This window comes from Astyanax mexicanus, chromosome 20 (genome assembly GCF_023375975.1).
Source record: "Astyanax mexicanus isolate ESR-SI-001 chromosome 20, AstMex3_surface, whole genome shotgun sequence".
NCBI lineage: Eukaryota > Metazoa > Chordata > Actinopteri > Characiformes > Acestrorhamphidae > Astyanax > Astyanax mexicanus.
Genome location: NC_064427.1, coordinates 9560212 through 9585110, shown reverse-complemented (window position 1 = coordinate 9585110; position 24899 = coordinate 9560212). Strand labels below are relative to the sequence as shown.

Sequence of the window (24899 nt, the reverse complement as noted above, 5' to 3'; positions counted from 1 at the left end):
CCTGCAGTGTGTGCAGCTCTTGCGGCGGCCCACCGGCTGCTCTTTCATTATAGAAAAGAGCAGTCACGCATTCAACCATCAGACGGCCAGCCCTGCACTAAACACACACACACACACACACACACACAGAAGGGCTGTGTATATACTGTGTATGTATACGTGTCATATACACTCAACATACAATATATGGTAAAAAAATATTGGGACACCTGTTGAATTAATAATGGATTAATTTGGAATCAGTAATGCGTTATTATTTTTTTTTAGCGCAAGTAAATTACGCAACAAAGTTTGATCCCAACTTGCCGTGATATCTGCCCCTCCCAACGCATTGATTTTTTTTTCTGGAGCAGTTCGCTTGTGGTCAGAACTTGATCTGGTCTCAATCCAACCCAGCTATCAAATATACGTCTTTTTTAATTGAGCCAAACTGCTGATAAGGTGCAGTTTAATCTGATATATTAGCCAGATAATATAATACTGCTATGAACGAACTCTGTCTCTGCTGCTACTTCATTCTGTTTACACACTAAGAGCGCGGCATGTGCAGTGTTCACTGCTCACATCTGAACTGCATGCCCATTGAAAACACTGTGTTTGAAAGTGCAATGGCAATTTTGTTTAGCATTCTGTGTTAAAGCAGCTTCATACTGCACAGATATATGCGCTGGAACACAGAATCTTCTTGCTAAAATTACTTTCTTGCTCCTGCACCAGACAGCTCTGACCAATCAGAGGAGACAGTGTGCTTGCGGGGTTTATTGGTGCGCATATTTGTGCATTTAGGTTTGTGCCTGTGTGAAACCAAACCAAACAGAACAGAAATAAACAAACATCAACTAATCAGTCTCTGACCAGAGAAACAAACTACAGGTGTGAAAACGCTCTTTTATACAGCTCTTTTTATACAACAAATTAACTTCTAATTCAGAAATCCAATAAAGTTTTTATAGTAAAGTAAAAAACAAGAATGATAACATTACAAAGTGGGAAATGCTTTAACATGCCAACGTTTTTAAAATGTGTAGCAGGGCTGAAATAAAGGAATGGGTGTATAGTACCAAATGTCAAATGTTTAGACACACCTTAAATTCAGTTATTTTTCTTTCATTATTTGAAAAAAAATTTCTACATTGTACATTAATATTTAAGTCATCCAAACTATGAAGAAAAACATATGAAATTAGTTAGTAGACAAACGTTTTTTTTTCTTGGCTGGATTTTCTCAGTCAGCTTTATGAGGTTGAGTCACCTGGAATGTTCAGCTTTCAGTTAACAGCTGTGCTGAACTCGTCAAGAGTTAAATATTTGAATTTCTCTTAATGTGTTTGAGAGCATCAGTTGTAAAGTTGTGAAGAGATAGAGTTGGTGGTAAACAGTGAATAGCTCTATTTGAGTAATGTTCTAATCCATATTATGGCAAGAACTACTCAACCAAAATAAAGAAAATACAAATACTTTAAGAAATTAAAGTCAGTCAATCTGAACCATTTCAAGAACCATTTAAAGACCATCAAAAATGCTATGATGAAACTGGCTCTCATCAGAACCACTCTTGGAATGGAAGAGCAAGAGTTACCTCTGTTGTACAGGAACAGGATAAGTTTATCAGAGTTACCAGCCTCAGATTCATTATATGTTCTATCATAATCTGGGCGACTTCTGTATTAATCTACAGTGTAGGAAAAAATAAAATAATTAAATTATTGAATAAAATTAAATAAAAGTCAAAGAAAATGTAAGAATCACTGTGTTTTCCATTGTGTTTATTTGTCTAATACTTTTACAGCTGATGTTGTCACAAAAATACTATATATACTGTATATATATGTATAACAAAAATGAGTACACCCGTGATATATGACTTAATTAAATGAATGTATACAGATGTATACACATATTCACACTCCCTCTTTTATCCGGAACAGAGATGTCCAAATTGGTCAGATCTGATTTCAGCTCTAACGTGGAATTAACGTTTAAACGCTCTGTCCGATCACATGCACTTCCTGACCACTCTCATTATTAAACAGGACAGAACGCAGAGAGAACCCACCCGTCTGCAAAACCACACACTCAACATCAAACACCAGCACAATCACTCATCTCCCAACTCCAACCACTCACACACACACACTTCCGAGTGCAGCGGCGTGGAGAGTTAAACTGTCTCTCTGTCTCTCTGGTCAATGGAGCATGGGCCAGTGCTGGACTCGTAATGAGAGGCAGAGACCGGGGGACTCTGTGATTTTTGGGGCCCTGGGCAAAATACAGGAACGAGGCCTCCTGGAGACACTTAACCACGTGTACACAGAATTCACTGAGACCATCTCTTATAGCTTCTGACATTACCCTGATTCTTAAATACTTCCTTTTACATTTACAGAGCAACAGGCCCAGTGTGGACGTCAGCATTAACTACGAGCTGACCCTGAAACCCTCAGCGTTAACGAGTCTTATCAAGCAGCTCTTGGGTCATTATCAGAATACTGCTCTTTTAAATGGCTCATAGCTTTTTAAAAAGGTCGTTTATCACGATTACAAGACTTCATACTACAGAGAAGTCATATTGTTTCAGTTTAATTACTTTATATTTTCATTTTCATATTTTTTAATTCCTGTCAAGCTGCATGACAGGCTGGACAATTCAACCAAAATTTGCATTTGATAAAAAAAAAAGGAGGACCTTGTCCTGTTTCAAAGATACAATTTTATAGATTTTCTAAAACTACTGTGCTATTTTACTATGGCAGGGTGGACAGAGTAAGCTCTACCTCAGTTTAGTATGAAGACAATATGAGACATATTAATTTAAGTGAAATTAATATTAGTGTCTTCAGCAGAGGTGTCAAGTAAAAAAGTACAAGTACTCTGTTACCTTACTTAGGTAGAAATGTTGCTTATCTATAGAGTAGATTATTTTATTTTAGCTTAATTGTTACTTCTACTTCTTACATCTTCACGCAATTAAAAATAGCCTTGTTACAACTATTTTTGTCCTTTATTTCATTCTGGCTTCTCATTATAAAAAAAAAAATAAAAAAAAAACTCAAGAGAACTTGAGTGAAATGTCCCATATAGGCTTCCTTAGTATATTTGCATTGTACTAAAATGCATTCATTTTCAATGGGCATATATGCAGCTGAAACAGTAGGCCTAGTGCATCACAAATGTATCAACATTTTTTTAATATAACATTATAATATATAGTCATTGTGGCTTATAGAAAATGTTTTTTTGGGGGGGGGGGTGTAGGCTCCTGTGGTGCCACTTTTGATCTAATGGCATTTTTTCCCCTTACGTAGTTTTGAAACATATAACTTTACGCTTTTACTTGAGTAAAAATCTTGAGTTGATACTTTAACTTCTACTTCTACCTAATGATAAATAGTTTAATAATTTAATAAATGAAAATACTTTTTACACTTTTCTTCTTCAGTCCCTTGGAAATAAAACAGTGTGAACTTGTGATGTCACTTATGTCAAAGGAGTGTTTATCCATAGATGACAGTGTCTACATGTAATTCTCAGGCATGAATAAATAGCTTAATAATTTAATGAAAATAGCTAAATTAATAATTAAAATGTTTAAACATATGAAATTTAAATTTTTACCACCTAGGATTATTCAGCGTAACCAGGCAGCAATGACAGAAAAATGCCCCCCATCAAAGAAAACTAGATACATTGTACAGTTGTATATATTAAATCTTCAAAATCTATTGTCATATATGTTTCTATTCAATTTAAACAAATATCCAAAATAGAAAGCATTTTATATTTATATTGACCTCTGTCTGTTTCATTGGTTTCATTAAAATCATATTTAATATTATCAGGAGAGTCAGGTCATAGACTTGGGCCATAATTAAGAACATCAGGATCATCTGTGTTGTAGGAAGTTATAAGGAGGTGTTTGACTCTCTGAGCTGTCTACACTAATATTAATTATCAGCATTACTGACCCTTACAAGAAACCACTTAAGACAGCATTACTCAAAATAAACACTTTCACACACCCTAAAATAGAACCTTCATATGGGAAAAGAAGTACATTTGTTATTGTAGCTTCCTACTATTGTTATAATTGGAAAAAACTATTGCAAAAACGCATTCCATATGAAACTAGAAATGTAATTATACATAAGTAAACTAGTTTCAAATATAAAATGTATGAGAAGTTTTAATGCCCCATGTTTCATTTGGACTGGCTATAGAAACTTTTGCCTGGGATTCCTGCAATCTTGTTTTCAATCAATTGAGTGTAATGTTGTCATGTGACCACTAGAATGTTATGGGATGTGTCTCTATATGAGGCCAAAAGGTCAACACTTAAAAACATTAAAATGATAAAAAGATCTATTTCAGTGGTCCATCGGTCTAAAGCGCTGCCACTATGATCCGAAGATTTCGCTGGTTCGAATCCTAGTCATGCAGCTTACCATCAGCTGCCGGAGCCCTGAGAGAGAACAATTAGCCTCGCTCTCTCTGAGTAGATGGCGCTCTCTCCCATCATCAGCACAAGGCGTCTGTATACTGATGTATCAGAACCGAGTTGCTGCACTTTCCTCTGAATGCACTTTGATGCTACTCGGCAATGCTGCATCATCAGCAGCAGTTTAAATAGAGGCGGAGTCTGAATTTACATGTGTCGGAGGAGCTAGTCTACACCCTCCTTGTGTTGTGGCATCACTAGTGATGGGGGATATACAGCTAACTGGCAGCTGAATGAATGCGACAATTGGCCTTTATATAAAATTAAATGGGCATTAAAAGTGCCTATAGTTATGACTAAAGTTGATCTGGCATTGAACAAAATTGCAATCCACATATTAACACCAGGCCTTTTGGAGATGTGATGCTTGAAAACAAACCATTATAAAATATAAATAAATACAGAAAAATCGGTACTTGCTACTGATAATGACCTACTGTCATGCTGCTTTTGCTTGCGTTAAAGACACGGATGCGATGCCTTGGCCAGCCGCATCGCCAGGTCTGTCCCCAGTCATATTGTATTTAAAATATATGGAATGCTCCTGGATGCAACACTCCACCCCTACTGCAACATTTGCAGAAAGTGCATAAAAATATTTTATTTGAATGAGGTGGATTAATGCAGGACACCATTAGGAACCTCTACCACTTCATGTTGCGTTAAACATACAACAAACTCTACTTTAACATGAGTAGCTCAATTTATATATTTTTTATATCAGTCTATATTTTTAATCACTTATTGTTGCTCATAAGATTTATAAATTTACGTTTGAATAGCATTGCTAGCCAACTCTTCTTTCTGGGTGCAACATTTTTTTTTATATTTAATGAGTGCTTATGTAGGATATACATGGGATTTATCTTTGTACTTCTTGTATTCTCCAGACACTGTTTACAGTGTGTGAGCATTTCATGATGAATGGGCCAATAGAAATGCTCCAAAATGGCTCATAATAAAATCTTTTTTCATTGACTTCCATTGAAACATAATAATGATTTTACTTCTCCCATAAAATACAAGGGGCATACAAATGGGTTCACGTCCTGACATTATATATATATATAACTGTGTGTGTGTATGTGTGTGTGTGTGTGTGTGTGTGTGTGTGCGTGCGTGTGCAGACAGCAGTCTGAGAGCTCTGCTTTTAAATGTACTCTCTGCTGATTAAGGGACTTGGAAAGAAAGGAAACTGGGAGAAACACTTCCAGCAGCAGATAATGGAGCGATGGACAGCTGTTTAAGACAATAGGCCAGTAACCTGCTCACTGGGAGTATTAAAGTAACAAAGAGCTGAAGAGAATCAGCCTGAGGGAAGGAATGGATACTATCCACACACAAACACACACACACTCAACTGTTTCTCACCAGGACGCAAGTCTCTAAAAGCACTGCAGAAAATGATTTGCTGTGGTCAGGAACCTGTTTTACCAAAACATCAACCTAAACCCTGAAAAAGCTTCTAGCGAAGTTTATTAAAACTTGGGAATTAAATAGGAACTGATAAAAGAGGGTATATTAAAAGGAAATGAGAGGAAACACGGCTTGTTTTTAAACACATTTTAACAAAACATAAAATCTGTAAAATGCAAATAGTTGGGCATTTATGGAAAATGAAAACTTTGTATAATATGCAAATAGTATTCAAATGGTAATGTTAGACTATTTCTATTGGTTCATTTTTTCATTCCATGGAAAACAAGGAGTTACAAGATTTATAGATGAAAGCAAATACATACCTATATATGATACAAATATTATTTAATGCAATGACTAATCTCTAACAACTAATTCTCCTGACCTTACATTGATTGTAGTGTTAATTTATTTACATTATATAAAATCTTAATGAAATGAATTGATCTATAGAAATGTTGTTCAAATTCTCACCCCCCGCCAAAACAAATTGATAATATCCTATTGTCTATATAATCAGCATAATTATTTAATCTTAAACTTTAGTATTTATAATATGCATATATTGTATGTGTATGTATGTATATGTGCTCATAAATAATATGCATTATGATTGTGTATACATACATACATGAAACATATAGGTTGTTCTTCTTATTGTAAATGGATAATATAAATTACTTATTACTTATAATTATTACTACATAATAGTAATGTATATACAAAATCTATGTAATTTTTGCTCAATATAGATAATAATCTATAATGCGTATGAGCTCTGTAACTACTACATGTTTAATTGTTGTAATTTTTGCAATGCAGTTTTTTTTTTATAATACATCCATATAGTATGCTTATATTTTTACATTGTTATAGTGATGCTACATTGTTGGAGAGAGTAATTACTCTCTGATTTTGTATCGTCTGTCATTGTATTTATCTTTTTAAATTAATAATGAAAAAAATATATAACAAAAAGTATATTTTCCCCTATTTCTGATATAATATCCACTGCATCACTATCAGTAATACTGACATTATCATGTAATACACACATTTTTAAATTCAGTTAATATAATGGTAGAATAACAGCATGTTTAAGTACGAATTACTGAGATATTGGTATTGATGTCTGAGGCCACGTTCTCTACACACTACAGAAGTGTCAGGCAGCATTAACCCATTTGTCCTACAGCCCCGAACACACACTCAGCCAGAGACGGGTCCGTGGGGGCTGTCTTTAGTGTCACTGCTCTCATGTTCAGCCATATGGTGTTTGTCAGTGGGTGGAGGGCTGTGGGTGTGTTAGGAGTGTGTGATATTGGATCGTTTAGCGTGACAGTGTTGTCCATTAGAAAAGATACAACACTATTTGCTTTACAGACTGAATGAGCTGGGAAACACACACTGATCAGTGCGCACGTGTGTGTGTGTGTGTGTGTGGTTGTGTGTGTGTGTGTGAATAGGGGCAGTTCATAGCAGATCTTTATGGCCCTCGCTGGCAGACATGCTGTAATTAACAACACACTGTAATTATTTGTATAAACATGTTTGTTATATCACTTGCTAATTGCCTGCTATGCCTCACATTTCATCACTTATCAAATAGTGAAAATAACACAACTGTGTTAAAATAGTGTCAACAGGAATAATTTTTTATATACAGCTCTGGAAAAAAAAAGAAACCCATAAACGATGATGTTTTTCCTTGATTTTGCTGAAATCATATAGTCCAAACTAAAAACCTCTGGAATATAATGAAGAGGAAGATGGATGATCACAAGCCATCACACCAAGCTGAACTGCTTGAACTGGATGATTTTTTTCACCAGGAGTGGCATAAAGTTATCCAAAAGCAGTGTGTAAGACTGGTGGAGGAGAACGTGCCAAAATACATGACAACTGTGATTATAAACCAGGATCATTCCACCAAATATTGATTTCTGGAAACTTAAAACTTTATGATTTTTTTTTTACATTATTTAAGGTCTGAAAGCTCTGCATCTTTTTTGTTATTTCAGCCATTTTCTATTTTCTGCAAATAAATCCTCTAAATGACAATATTTTTATTTGAAATTTGGGAGAAATGTTGTCCGTACACTACAGAATAAAACAACAATGTTTATTTTACTCAAACACATACCTATAAATAGCAAAAAACAACCCAGAGCTGTATATGCATAGATCAGCACTTTTTGACACCATCATTGTTCAATATGTGAGTTGAACAAGCTCAAGTTCATAAGCTAACATGTCTAATTTTGTAGAAAGCTGAGCTTCTTTTAAAATCTATAGGATTATTAGGGATTTTGATTTTATCCACTTTGCTGCGGCAACAGCCGATGTTTACTAGATGTTGGAACATTGCTGTGATAATGTGACTGAATTCTGCCACATCAGAGCATCAGTAACATTGAGATCCATTAGCTTACAGATTGCAGCTCAATTCAGAAGGAATAAAAAAAACCCTCACAATATTAAATAACAAAACAGGCAAGGACTATACTAGGTAATAACATCATAAATAATTAAAACAATATGTATCAATAGTAATAAATAAATATAGGTCATGCTATTTAAAATATATTACAGATACCTACATAAATGTAAGTAAAACATATATCTCACATTACATAAAATATATTTACAATGGAAATATAAATATATGTGATATATATATATATATATACATACACACACGCCCACCAAATGAAAAGCCCTATTGCAACTCCTACAATAATCAGCTGGAAAAATAGGAGAAAGAGAGGAGCTTTGGGCTCAGAGCTGTAGAAGCCTTTAGTTAATATTTCATAGGCAGAGATAGAGAGAGCCTCTAAACTTTCATTAAGCAGCAGCCGTTTGGCTGGGAGGGAATCTCACTTTTATTGCAGTAATGCTGATGGCTCTCTCTCTTTCTCTCTCTGTCTCTCTTTCTATCTCTCTCTCTATCCCTCTCTTCCTCCTCCTCTTCCCCCATCTTCCTCTTGCCTCTCTCTCCGTCTATCCCGCTTTAAAATTTCGTAATAAAATCGTACTCGATCCTTTTTTAAATGCACTATTACTTATCGTGGCCTTTTCATATTGCAGCATGGAGGAAGTTGAGCGCGTGCTCTAAAAGCGCCTCATTCATTATTCACCAGCAGCAGCAGCTCGAGCTTTATTTCCCATTATATATATATCTTTAGATTTTGCATATGCTCTTAAGGGCAGGGATTGATACCCCAGCAGCGCGCGAGATCAGCTTAATTACTGCAGGGGTGTTTTTTAGCTGCTGCTGGATGGAGAGATGTTTGGATCATACTATACTGTTATAATATTTATTAATTTTACTGATATCTGAACATGTTTCCCCCTTATTGTTTAGTTATCGACTGAAAGATATACGGGTTTTTTTTATGAATAATGCTCGAAATTGGCTTAGGTTACAGAAATGTAAAGCCCATCCGAAACGAGCTGTGGAGCAGTAGAATCTTGAATCTTGCTCTCTTGAAGGATGGTGCTCCATTCCATGCAATACTTCTGAGATGAGGTGAGGATGATGCAGAGTGGTGATAGTCCTAAATCCTGACCTCACTAACACTACTGTCGCTGAATGCAATCAAATTTTACAGCAATGCTTCAAGATCTAGTAAAAAAGTTACAGTTACTCCTGTGTGCAGAAACAACACACACACTGTGGAAACTATCCGGCCAGTTAAAAGCATCATAGGCTATGTTGCTGCTGGGACACTCACACTGGGGTGCAGTCTTCAGCCACATGTCCCAGGGGGGACCGAGGGGCTTTTTAGCATCAGCACACTTGCTAATGGTCTATTAAACTCTCCGCTGCTGCAGAGAAAAACGGATTTGCTGCTTGAAGCCCTCAAAGCTAATCAAACAAGGCGGCTATGGCCAGGAGAGCGCGCTTTTACACGGCCGGATTACCAACCAGCCACTTTAGATCAGTTAGTTTCTCTAGCACTGCTGATTTAATAAGCGCGTGACATCGCGTCTTCACCCCCGCGCAACTTACGCTGTGACGTGTTCTCCACAGAAGTTCTTCTGGAACTTCTAAGTTTCTGTTTTTAGTCCGCACAACACGGTTGGCTCAATGTTTGTTGTTGTTTACAGCGCAGTTTGCGTATAGGACATTTTTGGAGTTTCTAAATCTTTTAAAATTTAAGTTTATAAGCACCTGCTGAATTATTAGGTTATTATTAATCATGTTCATATATTACAAGACATTGATAGGAAATTGATAGGAAATAATAACACAGATGCGGCGTTTTAAAACAAAATTCATACAATAAATTGAATATTTTAAAATAGATAAACAATACGTTTTATTGTTAATAAACTAAATAACATTTTAAAATTCTAATGTTTACCACCTACCAACCTACCCACATATTGTTAATATTTGTTATTATTATTATTATTGTTATTGTTATTATTATTATTATTATTATTATTATTATTATTATTATTATTGTTATTATTATTATTATTATTATTATTATTATTCGCAGCACACGTGCTATCAGCGATCATTAATTAGAGCTGTGTTATTAAGGGGGCGTTTGAGCAGCAGGACTGCCCTGAGCCAGCAGCGATCAATAAACTCAGCATTAATCTAGATTCCTTTCAGCCCAATAAAGCGGAGTGCGGAGTGAGCGGCACAGGGGCAAGAGCACCAATTTCCTGCCGCTTCAGGCCACAGCAGACCCGGATGACGGAGCTGCTTTTAATCCGCAGCTCGAGTTTCTCACCCAGGATCGATGACCAAAATATGAAACTCATCAAATTAGAGTCTCCTCAAAGAGGCTCGCGCTCATCTGATTAGTCTAAACGGTGGGAGAACACCAGTGCATACACACGCGCGCACACACACACACGCGCGCAAACACACTCGTACATAAAACTATAATCTATATTTTTATAGTCAGTTAACACGCAGCAAATGTGTGTCATGTTAGTGTTATGTGAAAGTGTAAAAAAAAGAAGCTATAAAACACCTTTTAAAAGACGTTTCATGTACTTTATGTTTAAATAATAATATCAGAAAGCTCATATTTTATCCATTGTTAAAGAAAATTAAAACGCCACTTAAAAATAACTTATTACAATAATTATCTAATAACATATTAATTTATTGACACAGTGGAAGTCAGTGCTAAAGTAATTTTGGAGCATTTTTAATTCATCATGACACATTTCGACACAGTGTAAAATATATCAAAAAGACATAAGAATGTATGATGGGCCAAACCTCAATCGAGCATTTGCCAAAATATTGAAAATCACGGGTTGGCGATTAGCTTAGTTGATTAAATTGTAAAGCTAATAACATTATTGTGGGTTCAATCCCTATACTGGCTAGTGTTCTTTGTACTTCTTATGCAATTTTCTTCGGGATCAATAAAATTCAATCTAACTAGCCTATACACACACCGATTCAGCTTGCTCCGTTTAGCTCCGCCCATTCAATCAGAACATAACTAATTTACATATAGAAGTTTTATAAGCACAGTATCTAAAACGCTTTGTTACATCTTATAAGCGAATGGTCCCACATCTCTAAAGCATCACCTTTAACCAGGAAGGGGTCGTCTAGGACCAGGGCTGGGAATCACTGCTATAAAAGATAAAGAAATATAAAGAAAAATGATTTTTGATTCATTAGCTCACACAAATATCCCACGTTGACCAGAGAAGAGGCAATAAATGGGCTTTTTAAGAATATATATAAAAAACACCAGACAGCTACTTTATCTAAGAGGTTCTCTTAATGGACACTATCTGGGAAACTATAGAAGAGATTAGAAGAGCATCAGAAGAACAGAAGAACCGGGAGCTGCAGGGACTGGGGGTTGACGTCATCGGGTCTTTGAGCCAATGCGAAGATAGCAGAACAGCAAATGGCCAATAGAAAGAGAAGACCGAAACAGAAGCTTGTGCAGGGGGTTTTGCGCGCAAAACTTTCCCATCCACAGACAAGCGCATCCAATTCAGACAACAAGAAGATCAGTGAAGATCAGCTAAGCGGGATACTTCAGTTTTCACAACGCAGCATCTGTTGCCTTTCTGTTTGCTTCAGACGCTCAGTTTTCTTCTTTTTGGTGGAATAAGCCTTCAAAGGCGCCCAAGATCTTTGGATTTTTTCTCAGATAAAACCGGTTTAAAGTCGCTGTTTAAGAAATACAAACGAATTGAATTAAACCGAATCGCAAAAAGCGTCCAATGGAGCAATCCTCCAGCTCCAGCCCAAGCGGCACCGGCCACACGCCCCATCCCACCCAGCACGAGCCCATCAGCTTCGGAATCGACCAGATTCTTAGCGGAACCGACCAGGAAACTCAGCAGAACTCCTCGAAGCCTACCTCGGACACGGAACGGATCAGCGAAGGCGGGGGCTACCACCTGGGTAGCCCGACTGTTGCCAGCGCCACCCCGTACCCGGCAGTGACCGGCGCTTTCCATGGTATTGCAGCTCCGTATGAGGATGCCAGACCTTACGGGGTCAACCTAACCCTTACTCCAGGTGGGGTCATAAGGGTACCGGCCCACCGGCCACTGGCTGCTGCCGTGCCACCGCCTTTGGCCAGCGCAGCACCCGGACTGGGGGGCATCAGCTTCCCCTGGATGGAGAGTAGTCAACGCTTCGCCAAAGACAGATTTGCAGGTAATTACGACGCTTAAAAAAGTATTTAGATATTTTTGTTTGAATAAATAACTAATAAAACAACCGTTTTTTATTTATGTTTAAGGATGCAATGGGAATATATATATATATATATATATATATATATATATATATATATATATATTATGAACTATAATGAAAAGCGTCCTCATTCCGTACTCTCCCCCATAGAAGCATTCCATGGATCATTATCTTTAGCTGTGGTACAAAGAACTCGTGAAGTTTTGCAAATCTGCAAAAATCTAGGTTTTCTTCCAGTGGCAGTCAACGTAAAACTATGTTATTCCCAGTAATACTGTAGCATTTATATTTTTCCGTTCATTATGATAACATAATAAATTATCTGCCGTAATCAAATTATGTCAAGATGAGGTCTTTTATGAAAGCAAGTTTTTCCTTTACTAAGGCCTTTTGGATTCCTCTGTGTTGTTTTCTTCTGTTGTTAAACCAAGAGTCTCTTTACTGAACTGTTAAAATGAAATAAACAACTGCCAGATTCCAAAGTGAAAAAAATGTCACTGCGTTAGCGATACACTGGTTACAATAGTGACAGCTGAAGGAAAATTCACTTTTTGAGATCAATAATGTTGTTTTTAGTCAAGTAATCAAATCCGACTCTCTTAATAAAATAAAGGTGCAACCAAAGAAAAGCACACCTATAGGCTTGCCCAAAAAATATTTGGGAACAAATAATGAAGTGATTTGTGTTTTGTTTTTCTTACACATCTTCACGAACTTTAAGGGACCAAAAGTAACATCGTTTGCTTGAAGAACTCTTGCAGTGTTTAACTATTGAAGGGCACTTGTAACTGAAAGGTGTTTTTTTTTTTAACCATTTTATATGTTGTTCACACCTACTGCAGTAAACGGTGCTTTTGGGTATTTTATGAACGCTATAATAATAATAATAATAATAATAATAATAATAATAATAATAATAATAATAATAATAATAATAATACGTATTATTATAGTGCTATTTTTAGATGTATTATCAACATTATTGTTCGTAGGCTTCAATGTTCTGGTAACAGATCATTTTTACAACGGTCCTATGAATGGGGTTCCATTGTAAAAAATTACAATTCAGTCAGATAGGAAAACATTTCGACCATCCCACTGTTTTTGAGTTCTCCAGTGCCTTTACTAAAACAATCATATAAACATTAATATTCATTCATAAACAACATATTCAGAAAGATGAACCTAGATATGTTTTAAACATTAACACAAGATTTAAACCCAGGTAACAGTATGACATTTGCTCTAAAGCACGTGAGCTGAAAGAGTTGAGAACTGAGGAGAATCCAGGAGTAAAGTGATTGTTTTGGTCAACAGCTTAAAAGAGCTAATAGTAATAATGATAAGAACTTAAGCGTAAAATCACTATTGACCTCGCCAGACTCAATAAAACCCTTAATGCCTTTGTTTTGTACTCAATCTAAAATTAAGAATAAAAAGGTCATCATTTTGGTTGATGCTCCCTGGAACACGTGAACATCTTAATGCTCCATCATGAAAGCTAATGTCAGGCTGTAGCTCTCGGTTTTATTAAAGTCTGTAAAAACGGTCTGATTGATAAAGAATTCAAACGCTGTCTTCTTTAGAAAGGCCAATCTCAGCTCTGGCTTTTATAAAGAGATATCAATATTTCAGCAGGGTTATTTATGGATGCCTATAGGCGCTCTCTGGGCCTTCCATACTTTAAGAGAGAGAGGCCTAGGCGACCTAATACATACCAGAGAAATGTCCAAAATGACTTAAAGCACAGCTCTGACAATAGAGATGTGTGTAGTACGTAATAGAGGCTCATAATTTGAAAGGATATACTTACATTTAGGTCTTACATGAAAAGCAGAAAATAATTATACATATTTTTTTCTAAAATACCCATGACCGTGTACCTAAATATCTCACGTTTCATTTTCAGTTACAGTTCTGACTGACGGCAAGATAAATAAATTATCAAGAAAATAAATGCAATAAATGCAGTGTATGAAAAAATGGACCCGTACGAAAATATTATATACGAGTTATTAACATGTTATTGAAAAAAGAAATTATTAGCAAGTACACACACACACAAACAAACTCACACACACACACACACACACACACACACACACACACACATTTACACAGTTGTTATGCCCTCCTGCCCTCTATTCTTTAAAGCTGCAATTTAAATATGATTTTCCATACATTTATATTTAAATTGTTAAGTACAGAGTGAGTGTATATATATATATATATATATATATATATATATATATATATATATATATATATATATATATATATACATATATATGTAAAAGTTACAAATATAGAAATAGATCGTCATCAGGATGGAGTTTTATTTTTATTTTATTTATTTGTGTCACAGAACAAATTCATATATTAACAACTGGAATATGATACCGGTACTGCGACAGATTAGCTGTTAATTTGTATCCATTACGATAAAAAGTATTTTTTTACGCTTTAGATAAAAATACCTTATCCAAGCAAAATATTTGTTTTTTAATATGGTAAGAAATCGGACGGTGTTACTACCCTTATTACTTTTAACATCTAAGACACAATTTATAGAGCAGTGTACATCATTATCACGATCCCTTGGTCTAAAGTTGTGATGTTAAGTTTTAGTTTAACTTCTAAACGTCATCAATAAATATTAAATGTCAAACTAATGTACCATCTTACTTCCTTGCATTATATCACCATGTATACAAAATACAAAGAATAGGTAGGGTAATGAAATGTTTAATATTGTTTAAAAACAATTTGTAAATAGACTAATGTGTATATTCCTATTTCTAAGTGATTAGACTTTCTAAACATTGTCCACCCAGTTTGCCAATAACAAGGGCAATGGATGCAAGGGCTAACCCTTTCTCTCCCCCTCAAAATATTAAATACTGGGACAGAAAAACAGGATAAAACTGACTTATTACTTATATGATTTTAAATTAACGTTTTCACCGAAGCCCCCAAACACCATCAAAGATAAAAAAAAATAAAAAAAACAACAACACTGATTTATTATCTCCCCTCCTGGTTTCTCCTCCAGCGGCCCTGGCGCCCTTCACCGTGGCCAGACGCATTGGTCACCCCTACCAGAACCGCACTCCCCCCAAGAGGAAGAAGCCCCGCACTTCATTTTCCCGCGTGCAGATCTGCGAGCTGGAGAAACGCTTTCACCGGCAGAAGTACCTGGCCAGCGCAGAGCGAGCAGCTCTTGCCAAAACTCTGAAGATGACGGACGCGCAGGTTAAAACCTGGTTCCAGAACCGCAGAACCAAATGGAGGTGAGAGATTAAAATTTAATGGGGACTAACAGCAACTAGCAAACTCCTCCGAATGCTAAACCACATTTTACAGCCAGCTGATCCAGACCTTTTAGTATTTCTGAAAATCAGGAATCAGAGACGGAGCTAAAAAGCTCAAAAAAGGGAGTTGATCTCGAAAAATAAGGTGTAGCGTAAAAATCAATCTTTAAAATGTTAACTTTACTGGAGGGAATACCTTAAATTTAAATTAAAGTCAAAGTAAAAAAAAAATCATTTAGAAGCATGGATACTTTAGCTTACAAAAGGTTTGTTTTATTGCAGGGAAAAACATATTGCTGAGCTCTAGTTGGGAAACCACATAATCATTTGTTTCGTTATTTTCATATAATAAATACAATTAATTCAACCATTTCTCCCATCAAATGGCTGTGTATTCTGCGTTGTTACAGGCGTTCTGTACACATTTTAACAGAAAATATCTATAAAAAGTCAAACAGCGAATCAATACTTGTTCTTTACCAACGTACAAGAAAAAAACGAAAAAGCGAATCTTTAAATCTGGTGATTATTACCTGATTCGCCGGGTAATAATATCATGGATATTACAGCTCTTATAGATTAAAAAAAACATCAAAATGCTCAATTTCAGTATTTCGGCAATAATGAAAAATATATATTAAACAATGAGAATTTACGAATTTTTGGTTTCTGAAGGACTGGGTGAGAACATCTCATCGGCCATAAATTTGAACCCAGACAACAAGTTTAAACATTGCGTACAATTAATTTATATAATTTTTTATTACTTATATAGAGCTCTAACAACAGGTTACAGGCATGAATATTAGTACTGACATGTAGTGTATACTGCAACTGGTCTACAGTTCTTAAACCACACTATGGAAAAATACTTGTCAGCAACGAGGCAAGGTGAAGTTAGCTGTACAAAAGAATGTATTTTTAGGACAAATTTTTCATAGAGGTAAACATAAATATATGTTGAATTATTGGTAATTTGGCCTTATTTTATTGCATGAAGGATTTTTTACATTGAGCCCTGGCTGTGAAAAAATAAGATCAAGATATTTAGCATTGCAAAAATATGTTTGACTATTTACTTCCATCAACAAAGTCTAAAACTGCCCCAATTACCCCTAATTTATTCTATTTTTACTGCAAAAGCTCTGAACATTTTGCAGGGGTTCTGCATTACAGGAAGCTTTCTGTTAAAAAAAACAAATGTGCACATGAAGACTAGCATTAAAACCTAGACTGTATGCAATAACAAATTTGAATAGAATCTAAACAGGGAATCTTGACAGTTGTTAAATATTATAACTAATTTGTTATCATATTCTCACAGGTCTCACATTGTAAACCATGACAACATAACATGGCAACTGTTAAATAAAATAGCTTTCCTTATACTTAATAGTGTGTATATATACAGCCATACACATGAAGTGTACATTTAAATTCAGTAAAAAAGAACATGACAAATTGGATGAATTTAAATAAAGAGTAATAAACACTGTAATTTTATTAGAGCATCATAAGGAGGCGAGTTACAATCCAGTAGTCAAGTAATCAAAATCAGCTTAATATATTATTTATTTTAATTTGTCAAACGAAATAAAAACAAAATTCAGAGAAAATACTGGAAAATACTAAAAAAGGAGGTCCTAACCACCAAAGAGAAATTAAATTAAAGTAAATTTGGTCTAAAAAGAATATGCATGTAAAAATTTCAGAACGTATTTGTAAAAGTAAAATTATGTTTTTTATTTTATTTTACTCTTTTAACAGAACAGAACATAACAGAAGCCATCCTGAAACTGAAATCACCCCTGGTTACCTCTATACAGTTAAGGGGACATAGGCTACTTGTCAATAGTACAGAGTACTGCTAATTCGTTGACGTACACCCAACAGCCATTTCATTGAAACCACTGCCAGTTGAAGCGAATAACACAGATAATCACAGATAATAACTCCTGATAATCAGGAGTGGATATATTAGGCAGTAAGCGAACAGTCAGTTCTAGACGTTGATGTGTTGGAAGCAGGAAAATGGTCAGACATATCTTGCGGGGTGATGCCAGTAGTGGTCAGTACTTAACAAAAGCGTTGACAAGAAGGTCAACTAGGGTCATGGGTGGCCAAGACTCAGTACTTGTGATACAAAAAAAAAAAACATAAGACCTACCTCAAAACTTACAGGATCTTAAAGGATCTGCTGCTAACATCTTTGTGCCAGTTAACACAGAGTAACTTTAGAGGATTTGTGGATTCATTGTTAGCATGATAGGGCATCAATTTTTTAAATGATGATAGGACATAAATTTTTTTGGTTTTAAAGTTATGGCTGATTGGTACATTTGGCAGAAAATATGTATTATTTCTTATTACTTAAATAAAGAAGATACATGACTGCAGAATACTAAAATTAGTTAAAATCAGTTAAATCTACATAAGAAAAAGTCAAATCTCCAGCCCAAATTTTTAACGGTCTTCCCTCATTCTTCCCTGCCAGGCGACAGACGGCAGAAGAGCGGGAGGCTGAGCGCCAGCAGGCCAGCCGGCTGATGCTCCAGCTCCAGCACGATGCCCTGCAGAAGTCCCTGAGCGACTCAGTCCCTGCTGACCCCCTCTGCATCCACAACTCCTCACTGTTCGCCCTGCAGAACCTGCAGCCATGGACTTGTGGGGAGGAGGGCACCAAACTGGGGGCTGCTCTCGTATGAGTGGCTGGACTGAAGCAGCGGGCAGAAATCTTCTATATGGAGGAGATCTATTGACTGTTCTGCAGGTTTTACCTCCACCTCCACCTCCAAACCCGGCTTAAAAAATAAAGGTGCTTAGAAGGGTTCTTTGATGCAGTATTACAGAACACATGTCACCTTTCAGAAGATTTTAAAGAAGTTTTTTTAAAAGCCATGGTTGGTGATTAAATGGTTCTTTTAGATTTTCGAGTTTATGCAGATCTTTTGTAAAAGAGATTTGCAGGAACGTTTTCCCCTAGAATATGGTATGTTTAAGTCAAGAACCATTTAAGAACCTGTATTTTTTTTTTTAAGAAACTGATTCAGCTAATCAAGGAGTCAAAAGACTTTTGAGGACAATCATTAGCTGGATCAGGTTTGGTAGGTTTGGAGATGAAACTCTCTGCAAGTCAAGTAGATCTGATGAATAAGGGTTGGTGGCATGGACTGGAAGGATGTACTGCCATCTTGATGGCCACATTGCCGGTTGATTCAAAGTCCAAAGGCAAGAACTGTTTTTCTTAACTGCAACTGATCCCGGCCAGCACTCAGCAGGGCCCTGTAAAGAACTGGACGATCTCTGTATGGAAGCCGACATAGGGATTATCCATTCTGCTCCAGTTGAAAATGACATATAATAAAAGACCTGCAGAGTGCAGTAGGTCAGCCTGCAGTCGTCCAGCCCTCCACTCCATACCAACATATTGACAGACCGATGCATCACATATCTGCTACTGTGCGCCTCCCTGGTTCCATATGTCTCTCTTTTTTTACCTCCATCTCATCAGTCCATCACGTCGAGAGAATGCAGGACTAATGACGGAGGGAAGCATAATGAGGGATAAATTATTCACAACGTCAGTTTGTCTGACCTCGTACGCCCCTCTTTTGCTCAATTTGACCATTGGTGGGAAAGCTAACAAGCATGTAAACGCACACATAGACATACATAAGATGCATAATCCATTCAGGACACCATAGCAATAGAGGGGCTGATAAATCATACATCATTCAAGTGAATACTGCAATGCTTACAATTGTTGTAAGGGTCAAGGGCTATTCTGCTATTAAACATTAATTTTTACTTTAACGAAATGTAACAAAAAATACTAAATAATAACACCAGTTCTTTTATTTAATGGGAAAATTCCATCACCATCTGTCATTACAGTATGTTTAGCGCAGAATTATCATTGTACAGAAATTTACCACACATACAGATTACAGTGGTGGTGACTAGATCCAGGTGTACCGATGATATAATTTGTATTTAGTTTTATTTTGAATTTTGGTTATCATCCAAACCAATCAGTGAACCCACACATGTTTTCCAAGTTTTTATATGTAATTTTGGTGATCAATCTAAGGTAACCCTAAAGACAAATGGTTTTCTATGGGGACTACAAATTTATTTATTTATAATTTATAATATATTTATAGTATATTTCTCAGCCCCAACTTAAAGCCAAAAACATAATATAAAAAATACACATTCCCTGTAACATTCCCGTTAAAGACATGAACATCTTCCAACCTCTGAATCTATTCACATCAACCCAACAATATACAATTTTGACTTTCAGTAAGGAACATTTCACACCAAACCCCTCTAAATCTATGTTTTCCCTCCTGTTATGTTGAAATTAGGGACAGCAATATTGTTACCAGGTCAAATTGCCCCATGTTTAACAATGTTCTACAATGCAAAAGTAGATAAAGTAAACCATTTCTCTTTAAACATTATCTTTAGATTAATTATTTAGTGCAACTTTTTCACCAATTACTGATCATGTTTCACCAGTGAGAATTCATAATAATTCACAAAGCACAATAAGAATAATAAGAATGAGCTTAGCTTTGGTTTATATTTTCATAATTTAAAGGCCAAACTGATCAAAACAATATGTGTGAAATGTGTGTAAACCATATATACCAACCTACATAATACAATACATTAAATTAGTCACTTCCATTTACATGTTCAATAACAATTAATTAATAATTAAGCCCAGCTATGTTAATGGTTAATGCTAAAGGTTTTTTTTGTTTGTTTTAGCATTTTACCACCAACAACATAACAGGAGGGATACAGATTTGGAGTTACCATTTTGTTATATGGCCACAAAGATTAAGTCAGCACAAATCAGTATGTGAGAACAGTTAAAATAGAAATGTTTGTAAAGTGGCAGAGCAGTTTGCGATGTGATAAAAGGGAAAATTGTAAATGGTGGTGAAAAATAAAGTGTGTGTAAAATGTTTGTAAAATGCTCTTAAGGGAAAGGAGCGCAGTTGCATCTAAATGAGTGTATAATACATTGTAATTGATATGTAAATAGCTAAAGTGTAATTAAACACCCCTTTTTGACTTTAACTTCACGTCTATCTGTTTTTCTGGTTCTTTCTGTGTGGTTCCCTGAGGCCTCTGAGTGAGCGATGGATCCCATGCACACTTTAGTGGTTCACAAACACATCGGCACACTATCGCTGCCTGGCCGAAGATGATTATGCCTGCCACAGCAAAGAAGCACTTAGGTGCCTGAGATAAATGCAGGATCCTATGGGATCATAAACATGCCTTTATGCCCTCTGCCACACCCCCAACCCCCCCCCCCCCACCATCCACTGTCCAAGTGCTGACTCTCAAGAATTGACCCACAAATGGAGCAGCGTCCATTATAAAGTGATTTAACATAGACCTAAGGCCGCCCGCCCCCACCAACACCACCACCACATTAAAATACTTGGTAGGTAAGTCTGGAGTCACGCCATACAGCTCTTTGGATTGGGCTGTATGGATGTTCAACACTGGCACGTGCCTGCTGCTCCTCAGTGCCTGGGAGGAGGGGAGGTGCTCTTTGATAAGGAGCTGTCTGGGACAGTGGTCATTAATAAACACTCACTGACCTGACTAATCCACACAGGAAGTCCTATGACCTACTGGACCCCTTCCAGGTCCACAGGGAGGATGAGATCATTCAGCCAGAAGAGCAAGATGGAGTCAGCAGAAGATGCAGTAGTTCAGCTCCCTCTGCTGGATAAATTCAAAATGCATCCATCAGTTATCACATACCAACCAGCATGACATCATGATGATAACATATCTTGGTCAATATCCAGATAACACGCCTTCTGTACGCAGTTCTGCAGCATACTTGTTTTTATGTCAGACAAACACTATGTAGCAATACATTTTTTTAAGATTTTACATTTTACAAATATAGAGCAATATTACCTTTCACTTTAAAATACTTTTTTTTACACTTAGCAAATACTGTATTTGCTGTATGTCCACAGTGCTGCATGATTAAGTTGAATGATCATTTAAGTGTTATAACAACACATTTTATTTGTATTAATGTTCTAAAGATGTTTTGTAAAAGACTATTTTCATTTATAAAATATAATATCAAGCTGTTTAAAGAATGTACAGCACCCCCAGGCATCTTAAGATATCTCTCTCCTTTAAAAAAGTAACCTCTGATATCAAAACCTTTATTTTACACTGCAAAAACTAAATCTGAAAACGTGAAATTATATAATTTCAAGGTAATATTTTTTTACTCTTAGAATGTTTGTCTTACTAAGCATTGTATGCATATGATTATTCTGATTATATCTGAATATTTTACTTCAAATGTTCACATCATCTTTAGTAAGTTGAACTCAAAATAGGCATGAAAAGTAATCAATCAAGTTATTCTCCTTCTTGTGTCAAAATTATTTAAGTAATATTACTAAGCAAAATTAGCTTACCCCATTGCCATTTTTTTACTTAATATAAGCATATAGGTTTTAAATTTACATTTTTTTTTACTGAGGACACATGCTGAATGTTCAACAAACAATAATATTAATTTCAATTAAAATGTATTATATTCAGCTAATGTAAAAACTTAAGCTGTCCATCCTGTAGTGGTCATATATTGAGAAAAATTTTACTTATACATATAGTGATTAAATTGGGAAAATATGATTTCTATAAAAATGATTTTTAAAATATGATTTTAAAATATGATTTTTATAGACAGAAGTTTTAAAAAATATTCTTTTTTTTCCAGAAAATACAAAAAACATTTAACTTTTGAAATATCACTGTTCTTCTACTATATGATATACAATAAATGATTTGATAAAGAAAATATTTATATCAAATAAATAATTTGATAAAGTATACCACTGTACTCTCTGTCCAATATAATCTGGAAAGATGAGTTTGGTTACTCTGTGAGTTAGTTAGCATTGTTAGCATAGTTAGCTGTAGCTGACTATCAGCTAGCAAGCTATATAATGTACATTTCTCTGAGAAGTGTAACTCAAGGGCTTTACTTTACACTAGTTATCTAACTGATAAATAATTATCCACCCCGTTTAATATAAAAAACGCAATTACTTAAAAAGTTCCGAACATTTGCTACATGGATTTACAACATTTGAATAGGTTAGCCAAATCACTACAAGCTAGCTAGCTTAGCTACTTTTGTGTCCCACATGATTCCCTACATGTGCAGTAATTATTTGCTTAGCTTTGAAAATGAAAAAATAAAAACAACTTCCATTGTTAATTTCTGTTTAACATTTTAGCTAAGAACAAGCTTTCAAAACTCTACAACTTGCAGTACTCTTGCAGAATTTTAGTATTGTTTATTTCTTATATTTAAATTTTGATGATTTTTTTTTTACTGAGGACACATGCTGAATGTTCAACAAACAATAATATTAATTTCAATTAAAATTTATTATATTTAGCTAATGTAAAAACTTAAGCTGTCCATCCTGTAAAGGTCATATATTGAGAAAATTTTACTTAAAAAAAATAAATACGACTTCCATTGTTAATTTCTGTTTAACATTTTAGCCAAGAACAAGCTTTTAAAAACTCTACAACTTGCAGTACTCTTGAACACTTTTAGTATTGTGGAGGCTCTGGGTTGTGTGTGTGGCTGCCTGTAGGCATGGTTCTGTTCTCCTGTGTGCGAGGATGACAGGGGTGGGGCATCTCCCTTGGGAGGGGTTATGCAGAGAGGGTGGGCACCACTCTGGATCTGCCATCTGGGAGACACACAGCTGGGTTGGTGGCCTTTGGGCTAGTTGAGCTCTGTGGGTTAATGGTTTAGCTCTCTTAGTCTTGTTAAAGACTGTGAGTGAGTGGCAAGCCAGTTCAATAAAAGGAGCTGTTGAGCATTCAGCATGAGTCTCACGGGTCTTCCTTCCTTTTCCACACCACAGTATTGTTTATTTCTTATATTTAATTTTTGAAAATCTGAATTCTGTCTTAAATGTCCTGTTTGAAATTGTCCAGTATTCTGTCTTAAACTCTTTGTAGAGCACTTCCAATTGCCTCTGTGTGTAAAAAGGTGCTAAACCAATAAACTTGCCTTGCCTTGTCAACCTTTTCTGCAGCACAGTGTGTTTTTTTCATCGGATAAATGGAGTGCTGTTGTCTTATAAAGACTGACTGGAGATCAGTGTTTATTTTTCTAGCTAACTTATACAGTGCTAATGCCACTGCTTAAAAGAATAATTTATTTTTACTTTATTTTTTTATTAAGTTTTATTCAGTAAGAAAGGAGAGAAAACAGTAATGCTGCTGGAAGCTTTGAACAGTAGGAACAGATGCAATAGAATTGGTCCACAATACACTTGCTATATATACACATACACTTTTATAACTGGCCACCTGGGACCTATATGAGACATGAAAGCATCTCTAAGTCATTAACATTTTTCAGGGAGCTTCATCTCCCTTCATTTATTTTCTATGGGATTAATGTGCTTTGTGTTTGAGCCACTCCTTTTTTACCTGGGGCTGTATGTTTTGGGTTATTGTCATGTTGGAAGACTCAGCTACGACCTATTTTTAATGTACTAGTGAAAGGAAGAAGGTTGTCACTCAGGATTTTAGGGTACATAGCTCCATCCTTTCTCCCATCGATGCAGTGAAGTAGTCCTGTGCCCTTAGCAGAGAAACACCCCAAAACATAACGTTCCCACCCCAATGCTTGACTGTGGGGATGATGTTCTCGGGGTCATAGTCAGCATTTCTATAAAACAGCTGTCTTTAATGCAGGTAGCGATTTGATTAGGAGCGTCTAACTGGTCTGTAGGAGCCAGAACTCTTAATGGTTTGTAGGCGATCAAATAGGTATTGCTCTCTGCAAAATGCAAAACAACTTATGTAATTTAAACAATTAGATTTTATTAGATTTCACTGTTAAAATTAACATAACCTTAAAATTACAGACTGTTTG

General features: G+C 35.8%; 1 protein-coding gene across 1 annotated transcript; it reads left to right on the top strand.

The window, feature by feature from the left end:
• The first annotated feature begins 11904 nt into the window (after positions 1-11904).
• On the top strand, positions 11905-21022 carry tlx3b (T cell leukemia homeobox 3b). Its single transcript, XM_007231168.4, has 3 exons — positions 11905-12575; positions 15670-15907; positions 18423-21022. The coding sequence occupies exons 1-3, from the start codon at positions 12134-12136 to the stop codon at positions 18631-18633; spliced, it is 891 nt and encodes a 296-aa protein (XP_007231230.3). The 5' UTR covers positions 11905-12133; the 3' UTR covers positions 18634-21022.
• Positions 21023-24899: the final 3877 nt, after the last annotated feature.